The sequence below is a fragment of the Marmota monax genome, unplaced genomic scaffold, assembly GCF_021218885.2.
Source record: "Marmota monax isolate L192 unplaced genomic scaffold, Marmota_monax_Labrador192_F-V1.1 WCK01_AAM20220418_F8-fsc00020, whole genome shotgun sequence".
Taxonomy (NCBI): Eukaryota; Metazoa; Chordata; class Mammalia; order Rodentia; family Sciuridae; genus Marmota; species Marmota monax.
This window is the reverse complement of record NW_026692912.1, coordinates 5,887,705-5,906,098: the sequence shown is the minus strand read 5'-3', so window position 1 is coordinate 5,906,098 and position 18,394 is coordinate 5,887,705. Positions and strand designations below refer to the sequence as shown.

General features: G+C 34.7%; 1 protein-coding gene across 5 annotated transcripts in view; it reads left to right on the top strand.

The window, feature by feature from the left end:
- Ecpas (Ecm29 proteasome adaptor and scaffold) overlaps positions 1-18,394 on the top strand; it is a 115,223-nt gene that overhangs the window by 89,145 nt on the left and 7,684 nt on the right. For all 5 annotated transcript variants that reach the window (XM_046451391.2, XM_046451390.2, XM_046451392.2 and 2 more), the window contains 17 exons: positions 5-122; positions 396-563; positions 2,595-2,674; positions 3,491-3,596; positions 4,763-4,810; positions 5,604-5,725; positions 7,091-7,241; positions 9,426-9,491; positions 10,892-10,981; positions 12,239-12,305; positions 12,865-12,956; positions 13,035-13,101; positions 13,328-13,519; positions 14,322-14,530; positions 15,356-15,399; positions 15,492-15,684; positions 16,619-16,757. In XM_046451391.2, the coding sequence (XP_046307347.1) occupies positions 5-122; positions 396-563; positions 2,595-2,674; positions 3,491-3,596; positions 4,763-4,810; positions 5,604-5,725; positions 7,091-7,241; positions 9,426-9,491; positions 10,892-10,981; positions 12,239-12,305; positions 12,865-12,956; positions 13,035-13,101; positions 13,328-13,519; positions 14,322-14,530; positions 15,356-15,399; positions 15,492-15,684; positions 16,619-16,757 (1,952 nt within the window). The remainder of the gene's footprint in view (positions 1-4; positions 123-395; positions 564-2,594; positions 2,675-3,490; positions 3,597-4,762; positions 4,811-5,603; positions 5,726-7,090; positions 7,242-9,425; positions 9,492-10,891; positions 10,982-12,238; positions 12,306-12,864; positions 12,957-13,034; positions 13,102-13,327; positions 13,520-14,321; positions 14,531-15,355; positions 15,400-15,491; positions 15,685-16,618; positions 16,758-18,394) is intronic.

Below are 18,394 nucleotides of genomic sequence, written 5' to 3'. Positions count from 1 at the left end.
TAAGCCAGGGCCTTTCTACTTACAAGGAGCTTTGTTCTCTGGCAAGTGATCTTAGTCAGCCAGATCTGGTGTATAAATTTATGAATCTGGCCAACCATCATGCAATGTGGAACTCAAGGAAGGTAAGTTGCTATCACTGGGCAGTTTTTCTTTTTTACTTCTAAAACCAAGCATGCTATGTTGGCAGGCAGTAGCAGTTGATTGACTTTGTAAAATCTGTGTCTGAGAGCCTTATTACCACATGGCTACTATTACTGATTGGTAAGGAAGACCCAAGAAATCAAGCTCTCTTTAGGATTAAGTTTGGGAGGGAGATTTTATTATTCCCATTTATTTAATGCTAATATTTTAACTGCAATAGGTATGTCTGAGCCACTTTATCTTATTACTTTTAGGGTGCTGCTTTTGGTTTTAATGTAATTGCTACAAGAGCTGGAGAACAGCTGGCTCCTTTTCTGCCTCAACTAGTTCCTCGTCTTTATCGTTATCAGTTTGATCCCAACCTTGGCATTCGACAGGCCATGACAAGTATTTGGAATGCATTGGTCACTGACAAATCAATGGCAAGTATTTGTGAACTCTCATGTGTTAGGAAAATGCTATAGCTTGTCTGAGGTCCCAAAGTACCCATATTTCTTTCTACTTTCTACCTAACTACTTATTTGTTTTAATAAATAAGCTTTCTTTCAATTATTGCTTTCTTCCTTCTTTCACAATATCAAAGGTGCTTACAACAGCAGTTATTAAAATCTCAAAAATAGAAAAAACCTAAGTGTCTGCTGGAGGATGGTTAAGGAAATGGTAGTGTATTCAAACAAATGGAATATTGTATGTTGATGCTGTGGAGAATGAGTTATAGTGTGACCTCCAAGGAGTTCCCTTTCCTGGGGAGACAGACAGGGAAACAAGCAATTACCATGTATTGTTTTTCTCTCATGATTTTTTATCAACTGGTTGTTTGTACAATTAGATATTAGAATTTCTCAGGATGTGCCTGAGTACCACCTCTTAAATTTTCTCAGCTTTCTCTATACCGTTCCATGGCTTATCAAAGTTATCTTTATTGTGATGGTTTCTAGTCCTGTACTGGCCCAGATGTGGCCTGTGCTCCAGATATGTGTTTCTGATTGCCTGCTTGAGACCTTCACTTGGCTCTTGTTTCACTATCATTAACTTATCCAGAACAGGACTGAAAAAAAAATATAACTACCTTCTTATATTCTCCTCACTGTTTATATACTTATCCAAACCAGGAAACTTGGTATCATTCTTGATTTTTGTCTGTATCTTACCCCTACTTCCCAAATGAATTCAGTAGCAATTTCTGTTGATGATGCTTTCCAAGTCTTCCTTGACTCCACTCTTCTTCTTTCCCTAATTCTATCCTGATGACTAGGTCACCATTATCCTCCTCTTTTTCTTTACCTTCCTTTTTTAATGATCAGCTTAGTAGCAGGTGATTTTTAAAAAAAGGCAGATTGCATCATGGCTTTGCAATTCACTTTGTATAAATACCATGATCCCTACAATGCTTTATATAAGTGCCTGCACATGATGTGGCCCTTTCCTCTTCTGTCTGATACTAGGTTGAATGTATTCCTGTTCATAGCGGAAGGTACTTGAGGGTGCAGCTTTGTAGGCTCAGTGAGTTCCATTTGTTCTAGGAGAGTATGTGGTACCTCTGGGTCAGCCAAAACCTAATAGGCCAGGGGCCTTGTAGGTCTGAATTCTAGGATCTTGAGATGTGATCATCATTTCTGAGTGGGTGAAAGGTGAAGCTTCAATTGTGATGAGATTACGTATGTTAGATAGAGGAGGGGATATAGGAAGCTATCATTTGTTCAATGTTAATGAGTTATTTATCTCTCTCTCTTGTTTTCTGATGTATAAGTGAGCATAACATAACTCTTCTACCTACAAGATTAAAAGTGGAAAAGCTACAAGTTATAGGAGTCTTTGGATTTATTGGCATAAACCCCGACTCTACTGTCAATTTGTCATTGTTCCAAAGTTATTAAATGTATATCAGAACAGAGGCTTAAAAGTTGAAATTCATCTTTCATCATGAACGATCACAGTACTTCTTCATGAAACAGATGCTATGCAAGGTACTGGAGATACAGAGATGAGATATCATCCCTGCTCTTGAGGTCCTCGGTGTAGTGGAGCAGTGCATTTACTGGATGGTCTGATATGATGCATTGTAAGAAGTTGCCATGGGTTCACAGAGGAGAGTCCTTAGGACAGTCTTTTCTGATTGGTGGCTAATTGGAGTTTGAGGGATGAATAGGAGTTTATAGGTAAAGGAAGTATGTGCCAAGGAATGGAGATAAGAGAGAACAGATACTTTTGAAGCTAAATGAGTCACAGAAGCTTTGTATGCATGCCCGGTTATTGGACTTTCAGCTTTGCATTTCAGAATGATCACTCTGATAGCTTATAGCAACCAAAGTGCGGAGAGATGTGTAGGCCGAGATGCCTGGGGAGACATGTAGGCTGTTTAATACAGAAAATGGGCCAGTATGGTTGAGAAGTGAATAATTTGATTGTTGATGGCTTTTATATTTTTAACATTATCTTTTTGCATTCATTAGGTGGATAAGTATTTGAAGGAAATTCTTCAAGATTTGGTTAAGAATCTTACTAGCAATATGTGGCGAGTTCGAGAATCCAGGTATCATTTTTGAAATATAAGAATAGTTAAATACAAATGAAATTTTTTTCCTTTTAATTTCCAAGTTTTTTACTTTGTGAAGAAGGAATAAAATAAAACTACTTGAAAGCTTATTTCTGGTTTGCTTATGTAATTATTTTTCTTTAGTTTATTTTAAACTCTTATCAGTAGTTTTCCTATGTTAGTTTATATAAATATTAAATTAAAGAAGGGATTGGGGATTTAGCTCAATGGCAGTGTGCATGCCTAGCATGCACAAGACCTTGTGTTTGGTCCTTGGCCCTGGGGGAAAAAAAAGAAGAAATTAAAGAAGCTGAAGATCAGTTTGTTAAATTGGTAGACAGCTAGGCAATCTGATATACTTTCATGACTTTGTATGGTAGCATGTATTTATCTATGCATTTTATATTCATTCAGTATTTGCTATGTGCTTGACAATGTATTAGGCGCTAAGGGCACAATGGTGAGTAAAACATGGCATATTGTATCAAAGGCAGTGTCTTATAGTTGTGGGAAACAAATGTTTGATGATTGTAAAGGCCAAATATATGTGATATATTTGAGGTACTAAGAAAGGATAATCATGATCTGGAATCTATATGAATGTTTCATAGTAACATATTGAGTTTTCTTGATCAAATTAATTTTTTTTTTAGTTGTTGATGGACCTTTGTTTTATTCCTTTATTTATATGTGGTGCTGAGAATCGAACACAGTGCCTCACACATGTGAGGCAAGCACTCTACCACTGAGCCACAACACCAGCCCTTTTGATCAAATTTGCAATCAATTTTTTGTTTTTGTTCTTGTTTTCAGCTGTTTAGCTTTGAATGATTTATTGAGAGGAAGACCCCTAGATGACATCATTGATAAACTTCCAGAAATTTGGGAAACGCTTTTTAGAGTACAAGATGATATCAAGGTATTATAGAAAGAAATAAATCTGCATTTATTTGTTGAATAGCTTAATATGGAATTGTAAAAATATGTTATATATTTTGAAATTCCATATCCAGTTTTTTAAAAAAAAAAACAGTCTCTTATCATAATTTAAGCCTTCATTTGTCTCTGAAGTTGTAAGGGTGATATCTTTAGATCTAAATTGAATTGACTTACAAAAAGAAAAATGGTGACTAACCTTTTCAATAGAGATCGCTCATGCTTTTAGATTAGGGACAAATAATTGTTTTGAAATAATTCATAATAATTCTACTTTGGTCAGTTTCGTAAATTGGGTTAGTCATTCCCAAATAAAGTGATTAATGAAAAGTTTCTCTGAATTTTTCTTGGGCATCTTAGTCACCTTCATATCACTATAACAAATGCCCAAGATAATTTACAAATAGAAGAGGTTTATTTTAGCTCACAGTTTTGGAGATTCCAATTTGTGATTGATGAACCCCATTGTTTTGGGCCTGTGCTGAGGCAGCACATAGGAACAGTAGCATGTGGTAAAGTAAAACTATTCACTTCGTAGCAAGGAAGCAAAGAGAAGGATCAAGAGACCAAAGTCTTACAGTCTCCTTTAAGGGCATACCCCCTATGACCAAAGGACCTCTGATTAGGCCCCACCTCTCCAAGGTTTTACCACCTCCTAATAGTACCATTCTAGGGACCATGTCTTTGATAAATAGACCTTTGGGGATCACTTAGTATCCAGACTATAGCATTGGGCTAATCTAAATTTTGGATATTTTGATATATTTAGGCACTTCAGGCTTGTCTTTTTGCCTTATTCATTAGAAATTTTTTAATCTTTTAGAATCCTCACAAAGATCTTTATGTATTTATTTTTATGATACATTTAATTTCTGAACTATTAGACTTTATGACTAATTTTTTTGTAAGGTCAAAATAGGTCATACCCAATTTTTAAAAATAGTAATATGGCATACGTTCCTTGTTGAGTGTAGAATCTCGTGCGTGTGTGTGTGTGTGTGTGTGTGTGTGAGAGATGTATGTATATATTTTAATGATATTGAAAGTAGAGACTTTTTACTGTAGGGTTTGAGGCAGTTAATTGTGTATTGTAGGGAGTTAAGAATGAATTCTCTAAGTTGTCTGATGCCAACTTTTCCTCCTTTTTAGGAGTCTGTACGAAAAGCAGCTGAACTAGCTCTGAAAACTCTGAGCAAGGTGAGAACTCTCATATCCCTGTGGGGATGGAATAGGGCAGGTTTTGTATAACTTTGACAATACTTTATTTTTTGTCACATGAGATCTCATTTAGTTGCTGGGTAATTGGCTTCACTTTTTAGTTCACTGTTTTTATAATGGATGAGAAAGCAGTACTAATATCTTAAACAACATCCCTTTGATCTCTAAATGGTGAGCATCTGTAGGCCTTTACATAAGGTGTGACTTGCACCCTGAAGAACACATTGCTCTCTTAGATCAAGCAACATCTGTCTTTTATCATCTTTCATATTTATGATATTGGAAAGCTTTTTGAAACTAAATAGTCTGCCACTTGAAATTGATTTTGTTATTTATCAGGGACTTTTACGTCAAATTGCATAAACTTTGCAGTGGTAAAACTGGATCATAAATCCAGGTGTTTCACATTTCAGATTTGTGCTCCTTATTGGCATATTATCCTATCACTGAAAATTATTAATGCGATGGTGGTGATGATACTTTAAACCTTCTTTGAAGTGTTTTTTAAATTCATTTTCACATTTTATTTTCAACTCTTTTGTTCCCCATTTCACAAATTTAGAGAGTAAAATGCCTTGCTAAATTTTCTGACTTAGTTATTGGTGGACCTAAGACTCAATACCAGTACTCATTCCTCTGTCTTTCCATATAATGTGAGAGTGTAGACTTATTTATTCTTTTACTAAGAGTGAAATGAAAATCATTTTGTCATATGAATGCTTTATTGGCTTAGAGGTCAGTTTCACTAATGTCCGTACTCTTTGTATGTGAGGTTTGTGTGAAAATGTGTGACCCTGCCAAAGGAGCAGCTGGCCAGAGAACCATTGCTGTCCTTCTGCCTTGCCTTCTGGACAAAGGAATGATGAGTCCTGTGACAGAAGTTCGAGCCCTGAGGTATGGATCAATTGAATAAGTGAATGAATTGATTCCTTACTTATTTCCTAGTCATTCAGTAGGAATTGTTTCTGTGAATGTCTTGAAAATATGAAGAAATAGATTGAGAAGAATCTATTGAGGTAACTCAAACATTTAAGAAAAATTGTGAGTCAAATATTTTCAGGGTAACATTCTCAGGGGACCTTGTTTTTGGCTTGCATTCTAAGTTATGTTATTTGTTGTTACTGGCCCCAGCCAGTACACATTTTCTAAATATTCCAGGTCCTCAAGAGCTTGCCAGTTGGTTATAACACTTAATAATGCTACTATTTTTCTGTTCTCAGTAAAATAATCTTTACAGTGATCATTAGTGGCTTCTGTATCCACTAGGTGGAAGGCTAATAGGGAATTTTGTGATGGTTCAAGCTAATCAAACCTGAATCCATTGATCACTGTTAAAACCATAAAAAGACATTATGTGCATCCCACAAAATTTGATAGGTAGGCCACTTAACAATGCATCCTATGAAAGATTACTATAGTTCCCCCCCGCATAATAATTGAACCTGAACTCAATTTAACCTGTAAATCTGTACAGAGAAACATGTTAAATGATACAAGTGGAATATAATTAGTGAGGACAAATTAAGAAAAGGAGGAAGGAGGGAATTCTTCAAAAAGATTCAAGGAATGCAGTCAATTATAATGGATGAATTCTGGATTCCTATTTCAACAAATCAACTTTTAAATATATTTGTGAAATAATCAGGGAAATTTGAATGTGAGATGATAAGAAAAAGTTGTTTACACACACACACACTTCTTCTGGTACTAGGGATTGGACCCTGGGCCTCATATGTATTAGACAAGCATTCTACTACTGAGCTACATCCTCATCCAGTTATTAATATTTTGAAAGTGTGAAAATGGCATTATGATTATGGTAAAAAGTCTTGATTATTAGAGATACATACTGAAGTTTAATTATAGGATATGCTTTGAAATAATACAGTGGCTGGAGAAAAATTGTGCCTGAATATATGGAAGAGTTATAAATGAAACAGAATTGGCCAATTATTGCTAATTGTTGGACAAGGGGGGAATACAAGGAATTTCATTTATGATCCTTTTTCCTTTCATATATATTTGAAAGTTTCTGTTATAAGAAATTAAAAAGAAAGTGCCAAGGGATGAAGGTCCTGGGTTCAATCCCCAGCACTCTCCCCACTGCCAAAATAAAAAAATAATTGCCAGGACCAGGCTCTGTAACCATGTAAGTATATGCCTAAATGCAGTGAACTGCAGAACATCCTCATGATTAGATCTGTAGGGTTATTACTTTTGGTAAAATTACTCAGGAGTTGTATTCTGTGTGTCTTACAGCATTAACACCCTTGTGAAGATCAGCAAAAGTGCAGGAGCCATGTTGAAACCACATGCACCAAAACTCATCCCCGCTCTGCTGGAATCCTTAAGTGTATTGGAGCCCCAAGTTCTCAATTATTTGAGCCTTCGGGCTACAGACCAAGAAAAGGTGAGTTTGTAGCACAAGTCTATTGGTAAGTATTATGAAGGAAAAGCCCTGTTAAGGTACTGAGGGTCTCAGTAATACTTCCAATGTCTTTAGATAGACTTCATGACTTTATGATGTTTTCATCACATTACCACTCAGTTCCTGTAACCATATGCACATGCAGTGTTTTATTATTTTCTTGAGGGGGATGGCGAGTCTGGCTCATGCACATTATGTATCTAATAAAAACTGACACCTTCATCTTAAAAAATGCATTAATATAAATTTAATACAGTTTTTGTTTTGTTTTTTTGCATGCTTGTTATTTTATGGGTTGGTTTCTACCTTCAGAGCTCTTCTATGGACCATCCCCTGTGCTACAAGTGAAGAAAGACTTTGTTGTTGTAGTTGAAGATTGTTCTGTTGTTCACATATGCTGGGATTGCCTTACCTTTGATCAGAGTCATTTGTTAAAATTGTAGATTAAACATATTCTGTGGAGCAAAATTAGAACAACACATAAGCCTATCGAGTAATCCCCTAGGAGTCTCTACTATTAAGTGTTTCCTGTGCCTTTTTTCAAATTCTTTATTTTATTTAAAAACTTTTTGTTTTTTATTTATGCATTATAGTTATATAGTGGTATTCATTGTGCCATATTCATACATGCACATAATATAACTATTTTAAAATATTTTTTAGTTGCTGCTATACTTTTATTTATTTATTTAATTTAATTTATTTATATGCAGTGCTGAGAAATGAACCCAGTGCCTCACACATGCCAGGCAAGTGTGCTACCGCTGAGCCCCAGCCCCAGCCCCCATAATATAATTTGATCAATCTCTTTCAAATTCTTTTTTGTCATGGGCAACCAAACCACAGATAATTTAAAGATTATCATTTTTTAAAAATGTGTATATTGTTTTACAACTCATTTTTAAAAAAACAGAATAACACATAATGTCTATATATAGATTTTTTTTCATTCCTTTTAATGCATGCATAGTATTTTACAGTGAGGTGAGTTTGAATTTTTGTGGGAGAGGTTTTGCACCATCACAGGTTATGCATGTTGCTTTTTATCTGAGCCTTTGCCAACATTGAACAACATCAGTCTGATAAGCAAGAATCTCATTGTACTGTTTTGTACTTTAAAAAAACAAAAACAAATGCTGCCCATTATCTTTCCATTTTGTATTAACCATTTCTTCTGTGATGTGTTTCCATTCCATGAATATTTAGCTACTTGGTTGGTTTATTTTACATTTATCTTTGTTTATTAGTACCGTTATGGTGCTGTCATTGCAATGTCAGTTTTCTTTCATTTTACCATTTGACTTTTAATTTCTCTAAACTGTTTTACCAACTTATTTTTTCCTCTTTGCCTCTTTTACTGCTCTGTCTTGTCCATTCATCATTCTTGCTTCTTTTAGCAATAGACTTACCCTTTCTATATTCCCATAGAATGTTTTGAAAATTAGGAGTATAAATTGATTCAAACTTTGCAACCCTAGGCAAATCACTTCTCTTTGCTTTGTTTTTCTTATTTATTTTGTCTGAATAGTAATAACCTCTTTTGCAGCATAGTTTAGACTAAAATACCATTGCAGTTATGAAGTTCATCACAAAGTTAAAAGAACTAAATATTATATATATATATATATATATATATATATATATATATATATATATATATAATCACTTAGACACAACTTTTGAAAACGTTTATTAGAAATTTAGTCTATTACTTTATTTAGTGAATGGAGAACACGAGTCTCAAAAAGCTGGGTGGCTTGTGTTTTTTTTTTTTTTTTTAAGAGAGAGAGAGAACTTTTAACATTTATTTTTCAGTTTATGGCGGACACAACATCTTTATTTTATTTTATGTGGTACTGAGGATGGAACCCAGCGCCCCGCGCATGCCAGGCGAGCGCGTTACCGCTTGAGCCACATCCCCAGCCCGCTTGTGTTAAATTTCTAACTGCAGTTAATTTCTTACTTGTCTGGGTTTCTCACCTGTAATGAGATGTTACAGCTAAATTGTTGAGTGAGGGTCAATAGAAATTAGACTTATGCTTGGCTTTATTACCAGTTATTTTTAAAAAGCTCTTTAGTTCAGAAGTACAACCCTTTTATTGATGTCTGTGTGTCTTATTCCTAATTAATTGAATGTCCTGAGGGACTTAAATTTGTGTTCTTTAGGCTGCTATGGATAGTGCTCGACTCAGTGCTGCCAAATCATCTCCCATGATGGAAACAATCAACATGGTAAGTGTCTAAATATGATGAGAAAGTTAGTTTGCTTCTCTTCAAGTGTAATTTCTTCAAAGTATTCACCCTGTATTAAATGAAATGAATTGAAGGGATAGATCAGTTAGCTATTGTGACTCTAGTTGTTTCTTTTTTAATTTATGTTTTAGTTGTAGTTGGACACAATACATTTATTTATTTATTTATGGTGCTGAGAATTGAATCCAGGGTCTCACACGTGCTAGGCATGCGCTCTACCGCTGAGCCATAACCCCAGTCCTAGTTGTTTTTTTAAAAAATATTTTATATTTAAAATTTTTGAATGATATATTGAAAATGTATACATTTGAGGGTTTTAAAAATATTCTTATTTTCTTATTCTGTTACTAAATTAAGTAAATGTTTTCCTAAAACTAGAACTAAGTAGTCCAAATTTATGATACAAGGGAGAATAACCTATTAAGAGATATAATCTGGATCTATCTACCTATTTTAAAAAGATTTAGAATCCACCCCCCCACCCCACCCCAAGAGTTGTCTTTGGGAAGGACCAAGAAATTATCAGCTTATAGGTATTTAATGAAGTAGTTAGCAAAGAAGGTAGTTGAAGGGAACTGAGCAGTTATGTATGTTGTTTCAGTCATAGGAAGAATTTTTGGCTAAGAGCTTCTTGGCATTTTGCGGTTCTGAGTTTTAAAGCTCCTTGAGTTTCGATAGAGTCATCTCTACCCAAGAATTCCCTGTAATGCTTAACTAAGAGCTTGTGAGCTACTGGAAATTGGTTTACTAAGCAGATCACAGAGCTGCTGGACAAGGAGAATAGAAATTTTTAGTGCCTACAGGGGGAATAATACCAAAATTTAGTCTAAGGATATTATGTCTTAGTTGGTTTACTGAGGGAATGTAAAGCTTAAAGAAATGGGAATAGTTAGCAAGCACCATATGTGTATGTTCATTAATAATAGAATATGTGGATGCATTTTAAAAAATACAGTATACTGAACTAGAGAGGAATTTATCTAAGAAACTGACTTACTAGGGATGGGAGGGTATGCCCACAAAGAGGTCAGTTTTAACATAGGACTTTTTACATTAAACATGAATTAATAAAGAGAAAGTAGATCCAGAGAGGTCTTTTGTTCTGGGTTATCTTTATTTTCTCCTTTAATAAATTGATGATTTTCCTTGTTTTTGTTTTGTTCTGTTTTTAATGTTGAACTGCTGATAGATATTTTTTCTGTTTGTAGTGCAATGGTGGTTTAAATATTGAAATCAGAGCAAAATCAAACCAGTGATTTTTTCCAATTCATATCAAATCCAGTGGGTACATATTTGACCCAAGCAGTTTTTAATTTAAGATGTAGTATTGACTTAATTATTTGCTAAGGTTTGCCTTCATATTTATTCTTTTCCAAAAGTGCCTGCAATATCTTGATGTGTCGGTGCTGGGTGAGCTAGTTCCTAGATTATGTGAACTGATCAGAAGTGGTGTAGGTCTTGGAACTAAGGTAAGTAAATGTATTTTTCACAAGAGGAAGTATACATCTTCATTAGTTTTTAGATAGAAAAATATAATAACCATCATGTTTGAAATTCGCATCTCTATAAAACCTAATATTATTATACATTGAACATTTTGTTTCTATGGTTACATGAGTAGCTTAAAACTTGTAATTGATTTGGAAATATAACATGTGCCTGATGTAGGAAACTAATGTCTTCTTTTGGTGGATTCATTTCTGTTCCCTGGGTACATACTCTTGGTTCTCCTTTATTATCACTTAATGGTGACGCACATCCATTCGTCAGGAAGTGATTGTTTTAGGGTATAAGAATATTTCGTAGAGGGGTCTGCAGGTTTTGGGTGGAAAAATGTCCTCTTTTCAAGATTATACAAGCATAATCCCCTACTTTTTTGGTAGGCTTTTTCTTTTACTTTTTAAAAATAGGGCAGTTTAGTTTCACAATAAAATTAAGCAGAACATACAGGGTTCCCATATATCCCCTGCTCCATGCTGGCATAGTCTTTCCCACTCCATATCATGCACCAGGGGTGGGAGGGGTTGGGGTAGGCATGCCATTACAAATGATGAACCTATAGTGTCTCACTATTTCAACCAAAATCCCTACCTCCTTTTTGAAACAAATGGCTCAGTTTTTTTCTCATGGAAAAATTGGTATTTATTTAAAATTTTTAACATTTATAAATCAGAAAAACGTTTAAAAATTGTATATAATTTTAATGCACAGAGAAAATTGTTTAAACTGAGTATATTTTCTGTGCATGTATTTTTCAGTAATGATCATATAATACTCTATTGTATGGAGATAAAACTGTTTATTTTAATCCAGTGAGGAACATTGATTGATTTTAGGTTTAAAAAAAATACTAAAGCGCTGTGATGAGTATCTTTGGATACATTGAAAACTATTTCCTTTGGTTAAATTTTTAGAAAAGGAAATGCTAGCACAAGAGTTGGTAAGTGATTGCTTGTGTTGTTTTCCTACAAGATTGTATCATTTTTTTTTTTTTTTAAATCACAGTGCCCAAGGCCACTGATCTTGTTGGAGGTCTTCAAAAAAAAAAAAATCTCTTCATTACGAGTTCAAAATAAGTTTTCCTTTTTCTAGACTGAATTCTGGAGGGTCTATTAGGCTTCATGTGTTTCATATATTTAAATCTTTGGTACTAAAAACATATTGTTTGATAGACTGAACAATGTGATCATCACACTTAGACCTTTGCTTTTTTTGTAACCCTGAAGGGAGGCTGTGCCAGTGTCATCGTGTCTTTAACAACTCAGTGTCCGCAGGACCTAACACCTTACTCAGGTGAGTTTGTTTTACCATGTTTGTGGAAATTTTTACATGGTTGTATATCTTATGAGACAAAGTTTTAAATGGAAAAATATTTAGACATGTTTAATATGCTGTGTGCTTTTTTCCTACTTGCCAAATCCCTTTGTCTCCAGGATTGCAGGGTTTAGCAAGTTTTTTACTGTCCTAGGAGTGTTTGATTGTTGTTTCTTAGTGGTATAAGGAGGTAAGAGTATCTTGTCATTCTGTAGGACTTGTTTATCATACAGAACTAATTTTATATCAGCATTTTTCTTCTTATACTGGCTTCTAGGTAAGATGTGGATCTCATGAACTTTTATGTCTCCATCTCTCATTTTTGCAACTTTCCCCACAATATTCTAGACACTGGTTAACTTTTAATTTGCTATCAGGAGACAGAAGGCAAAACAGTACAAATATAACATTCAAGAGATCTAAACTATTATGGAGTAAACCAGCTATTAATTATAAGGTTATTTATTTATTTTTGTCTTGGAATAGAGTAGACCATTTGATTAACCAAGTATCAGATTTTTTCTTTTATTTCTGGTAGGTAAACTTATGAGTGCTTTGCTTAGTGGCCTGACAGATCGAAATAGTGTAATTCAGAAATCCTGTGCATTTGCCATGGGCCATTTAGTTCGGGTGAGTTGAATTTCTGATTTAGTGAAATAAAACTCTTTGATAATTATAGAGAAATGACTAGAATTGTTTCTTTTTTAGACCTCACGAGATAGCAGCACTGAAAAACTGCTGCAAAAGCTCAGTGGCTGGTATATGGAGAAAGAAGGTACCTTCTGTTTCATGTCAATTTTAATTTAGACGGTAATGTAATGAAGTAATACATGTAAAGTAACAGTGAATTTTTCTCTGACATAATGTATTTTGTTAGAAACATTTCTAATTCATTTTACTTGTTTGTTTTGCTGTGGTACAAATTGAGCAATAGTATATTTAGATTAGTTATCCTGAAAACCAATAAGTATTATAAAATTTTGGTTTCTTCTTCTCTTCAGAACCCATCTATAAGATTTCTTGTGCTTTGACTATTCATGCGATTGGACGATACAGCCCTGATGTATTAAAGAACCATGCCAAAGAAGTTTTGCCCTTGGCATTTCTAGGCATGCATGAAATTGCTGATGAAGAGAAATCTGAAAAAGAAGAATGTAATTTATGGACTGAAGTGTGGCAGGAAAATGTACCTGGTTAGTACACTGCCTTTAAATTAAACCTGCTTTCTATAAACTATAACTGGAATTTTTTTTACTGACATTGTTTATTCATAAACTCCTCTATAATTTCTTTCCTAGAACTTTAACAATATGTATCTCATTTAATTTTTAGTCAATCCAAATTTCTAAGTACACAACGTTGGCATTTGGAGCTTTTCTCTTTGACTTGTGGCTGTCCATGTGAGAAACAAACTGCCCAAGCAAAGTAGGGCTCTACTTATTTTAGTCAATTGTGTAATGGTTGGTGCACGCCTGTAATCTTAGCAGCTCAGGAAGCTGAGGAAGGAGGATTGTGAGTTCAAAGCCAGCCTCAGCAACTTAGCAAGGCCCTAAACAACTCAATGAGCCCCTGTCTCTAAATAAAATACAAAAAAGGGCTGGAGATTTGGCTCAGTGGTCGAATGCCCCTAGATTCAATTCCTGGTACCAAAGTTAAAATAAAATAAAATAAAGTGTAATGGTGATTTTTATGTCGCTCAGTATTATTTTGGAGTAGTGTTTCTCAGAAGTGTTTTTTCACTCTGACACATATTAATGTATGATGGATCACTTGCACTACATCTTCCTGGAAACATATCCAAGTTCATGTAGTCCTACTCTTATAAAAATAAGCCACACCACCCACTGTTCCTCCCTTTGAGAGTGGTGTGCTTTAACAGTTTGACAATCATTGCTTTAGACTGATGGCCACTGACTTTCTTCAGACTTAAAAAAAGAGAAATTAGTTAATATTTCCTGTCACTTAAGAAGTATTTTAACTGCATTTTAAACCCAGGGTCCTTTGGAGGCATCCGATTATACCTGCAGGAATTGATTACCATTACCCAGAAGGCATTGCAGTCTCAGTCTTGGAAGATGAAAGCCCAGGGTGCCATTGCCATGGCATCAATTGCAAAACAGACCAGCTCTCTAGTACCTCCATATCTGGGAATGATACTGAGTGCATTGTTGCAAGGCCTGGCTGGAAGAACATGGGCAGGAAAGGTAAAGAAAACATTCCTAGTTAAATTTAAAGTATCCTACAAAAAACTATGACTTCTTATTTCATTTTCTATAAAAATAAGAGTCTGGTTTTGTGTGACTTTAAATGTATTGTTTTTGTGAAGCTGATTTCTTAGCCAGTAGGAGGTTTTGGGTAAACTTCACCTGGTTTTAACTATATGCTATTCATCTCAAAGTGTGACCCTCATGTCCTTGAATGCAGAGATTAATAGATCTTTCATATTTGATTTTCCAAGTTATCTCTTAAATCAAGTGTCATCAATTTGTAACTGTTGATCCCATAAATAAGTCAGGATTGGGCTTGTGTAAAGTTGAGTACCAAGGCAAGCTGCTTCTAATCCTGGGGCTGTAGTTGCTCATGTGAGGTCTGTGATTAGAAACTGTTGTTTTTTACACAAGGGACATACAGTGAGTATTCAGTGGAGAACATGAGATTGTGGCAACATGTAATGGTCTCCTTTATTTTGTAAAGGTCAGTAGTGGCCAAGGCAGTATTGTGGAAATAGTATTATACTGGATATCAGTTGTAATCATGATTCTGTGGTTGATACTTTTGCTGTGTGATCTTGGGCAAATATGTTCTCAGGCCTTTATGAAATGGAGATTAAGATCATTATCCTGCATTCATGGTTTGGAGTAAAACTTGGTGTATGTGCCTATAACAACAAAGCACATTGAAGATTAGATGAATGTTGTTAATTTTTGTTGTCATAATTATCCAGTATTCCTGAGGTAATTGTCATCATGGTATAGAGAGTGTGACATTTATGGGCTTAATAGTTATTCCCTCATCTTGCATTTCCTTAGGAAGAACTATTGAAAGCCATTGCCTGTGTGGTGACAGCTTGCAGGTAAATGTTCTATTAAGATGTCATTTCTTAAACTGAATCTGAAAGTTGTAACCTTTGTTAACTGTTTTGATGCTTTTTTGTGGATCCTATAGTGCAGAGTTGGAAAAGTCTGTGCCCAATCAACCCAGCACAAATGAAATTCTTCAAGCTGTTCTGAAGGAGTGTTGCAGAGAAAATCTTAAATATAAAATCGTAGCAATCAGCTGTGCAGCTGATGTTTTGAAGGCCACCAAAGAAGACAGATTCCAGGAGTTTTCTGACATTGTCATACCTCTCATCAAGAAGGTAATGACCACCTATGTTCTCTTAGGTCTGGTCTGTACTTAAAAGAAAAAAAAGCTAAAAAATATTTCTGTTTCCTGATTGCATGTTTTATTAAAGTTTGTCTTTCATATGATAGGCGGGAAGTCTTCAGGGATTCTGGCTCTCTATATTTTATATTTCACTAGAGTGAAATATAAGCCCATGTGTCATGCCTCTGCAATATACTGGGTAATTCTAGTAAAAGAAGACTGGTTTTGGGATGGGGTGGTACTCAGTGGTAGAACACTTGCCCAGCACTTGTGAGGCACTCGATTCGGTCCTCAGCACCACATAAAAATAAATAAATAAGATAAAATAAATAAATAAAATAAAGACTGCTTTCATTTGGAAAATGAAGTACATTTTTTTAGAGGTTGGACACTAAAAAGAAAGAGGAATATAGTTTACTTATTTGAAGCATGAAATATTTTAAATAGTTTTTCTTGTTTCTTATTTTGCCAATTTGTTATCATTTTGTTTCCGTAATAAGACTGTTTAAATAATTTCCGTTACATATATAACAGTAGTATATGGATCTGGAGACTTTTGTTTTAAATTGATTATATCACCAGTTAGCTGTACCAGTTACTTCTGGTCTATTCCTGGTTTATTAAGAAAGAATTTGGGCTTATATCATTACCAAGTTTCTTCCATTGTTAATTCTAAGTCTAATGCAGGTCTTTTTAAGGTTGTACGCAAAACATAACATATATTGTGTTTTCCCCACTTTTTGTTTAAAGTTCTTCCCAGATTAGAGATATTTTATAAATAGGTAAACTATTGGTAGAGAATTTAGCATTTAATTCTTGGTCAGTGTCTCCTACTTTGGTAATTTATTTAATTGCTTTGATAGTGTTTCTCTAATTTTAAAAATGAAATAATAAATTTTGCTTTTTTGTTCTTTGATATATCCTAGAACTCACTTGAAAGCATGGGGGTCCGGATGACCAAAACAGAAGATGAGAATGAGAAGGAAAGAGAACTGCAGCTGGAGTCTTTGCTGGGTGCCTTTGAGAGCCTGGGCAAAGCCTGGCCTCGGAATGAGGAGACCCAACGTAAGCACCAGAACCTGCATTTGAAGAAGTTCTATAACCTGAGGTTACAAGAGCATAGATTTTCTGTATGGCAAATTAATAATTATTATAGAGCCTGATTGAACAATTAGATAATAGTGAGAATTATCTAATATAAATTTTACTACATTATCATCAAATAACCTCATGATGATTATATTACTTTATTAGAGCTACTGTAAGAAAGTTTCACAAGCTAGAGAGCTGAAACAGTAGAAATTTATTTTCTCACAAAACTGGAGGGTAAAAATTTAAAATCAAGGTGTCAGCAGGGATGATTTCTTTTGAGGCCTTTCTTTTTGGCTTGTATCAGGATGTCTTCTTCCTGTGTCTTCATGTGGACTTCCCTCTGTACACTGTATCCTAATCTCCTCTTGTTCTCTCAAGCCATATTAGAATAGGGCCCACCAGTATGACCCTTTTAAAGACTGTTTGCTGATTCAGTTGTGTTCTAAGGCTGGAGGTGGTTAGGACTTCAACATAGGAATTTTGATGGACACAGTTCATAACAACCATGATAATTTTTATGTGGTTGGCTTGATTATAGGAATTATTCTGTTATTTGATTATCTCTACTCTGAGGAATCCAGAAAAATTTATTAGTGTCTCTTTGTCTCAAAATTGATGGCCTTGCTGCTATATCTTCACTAAGCAAGTGACAAATGTTTCACTGAGAAACTCATGACTGAGAGATTTTTCATAATTGGACAGGTACTTTTAAAGGATTGTTGAATCAGGGTGCAGTTAGTTTTAAGTCCTTTGACAGGTCCTTCAATGTGGGCTGATGCCACTCTTTTAAGTTTGCTTGTTCTGGGTTCCATACTGTGTCCCTCTGGATATCTCAATATTCTTGAGTATTATGAAATGTATTGTGGATTATTCATGATTTGTTTATCTAAAATCAGACTTAAGGGTTTTGTGCTTTGTGTGGACTTCTATTTGTATATTTTGTATAAAATATACTTGTGATGTATCAGAAGAATTTCCCAAAAGACACTGTACAGATTTGCGAGTGGTATTATCTCTTGGTGCAGTGTATGGATTTTAGTGGAAGTCCACTTATTTCTCACCATTGGGACTATTAACTTTTGCCTGAAGCTAAAAAAGTAGGGAATTACATAAAAAAGATGACATAAAAACAAAACAGTTCATTTTAACTTAGAAGTAGAAATGTACATTTTTTTGATCAGAGAGCCAAGGCCATTCCTATAGAGTTTAACTGTTATACATTGAAGTTTCACATATATCTTACTCAGAATGTATCACCTGTAATTTCTTTTTTCTTTTTTTTTAATATTGACTTTTTAGTTGTAGTGGGTCACAACACCTTTATTTCACTTGTTTATTTTTAATTTTTTGTATGTGGTTCTGAGGATCGAACCCTGGGTTTCGCATGTGTGAGGCGAGTGCTCTACCACTGAGCCACATCCCCAGCCTACCTTTTGTTTCTTTAAAAATAGAGAAGAAAATTACAATTAAGAAGCAAACCTAGTGCAGAATTCTAGATTTTTACCACCCTCCCTTATTTTTACATTTGTTTGAGTCCTACTAAATCCTATAGCATTTAAAAAAATGGCTCCTTTGCTGAGTGTTATACCCCTGATTCATCAGGTAGTGTA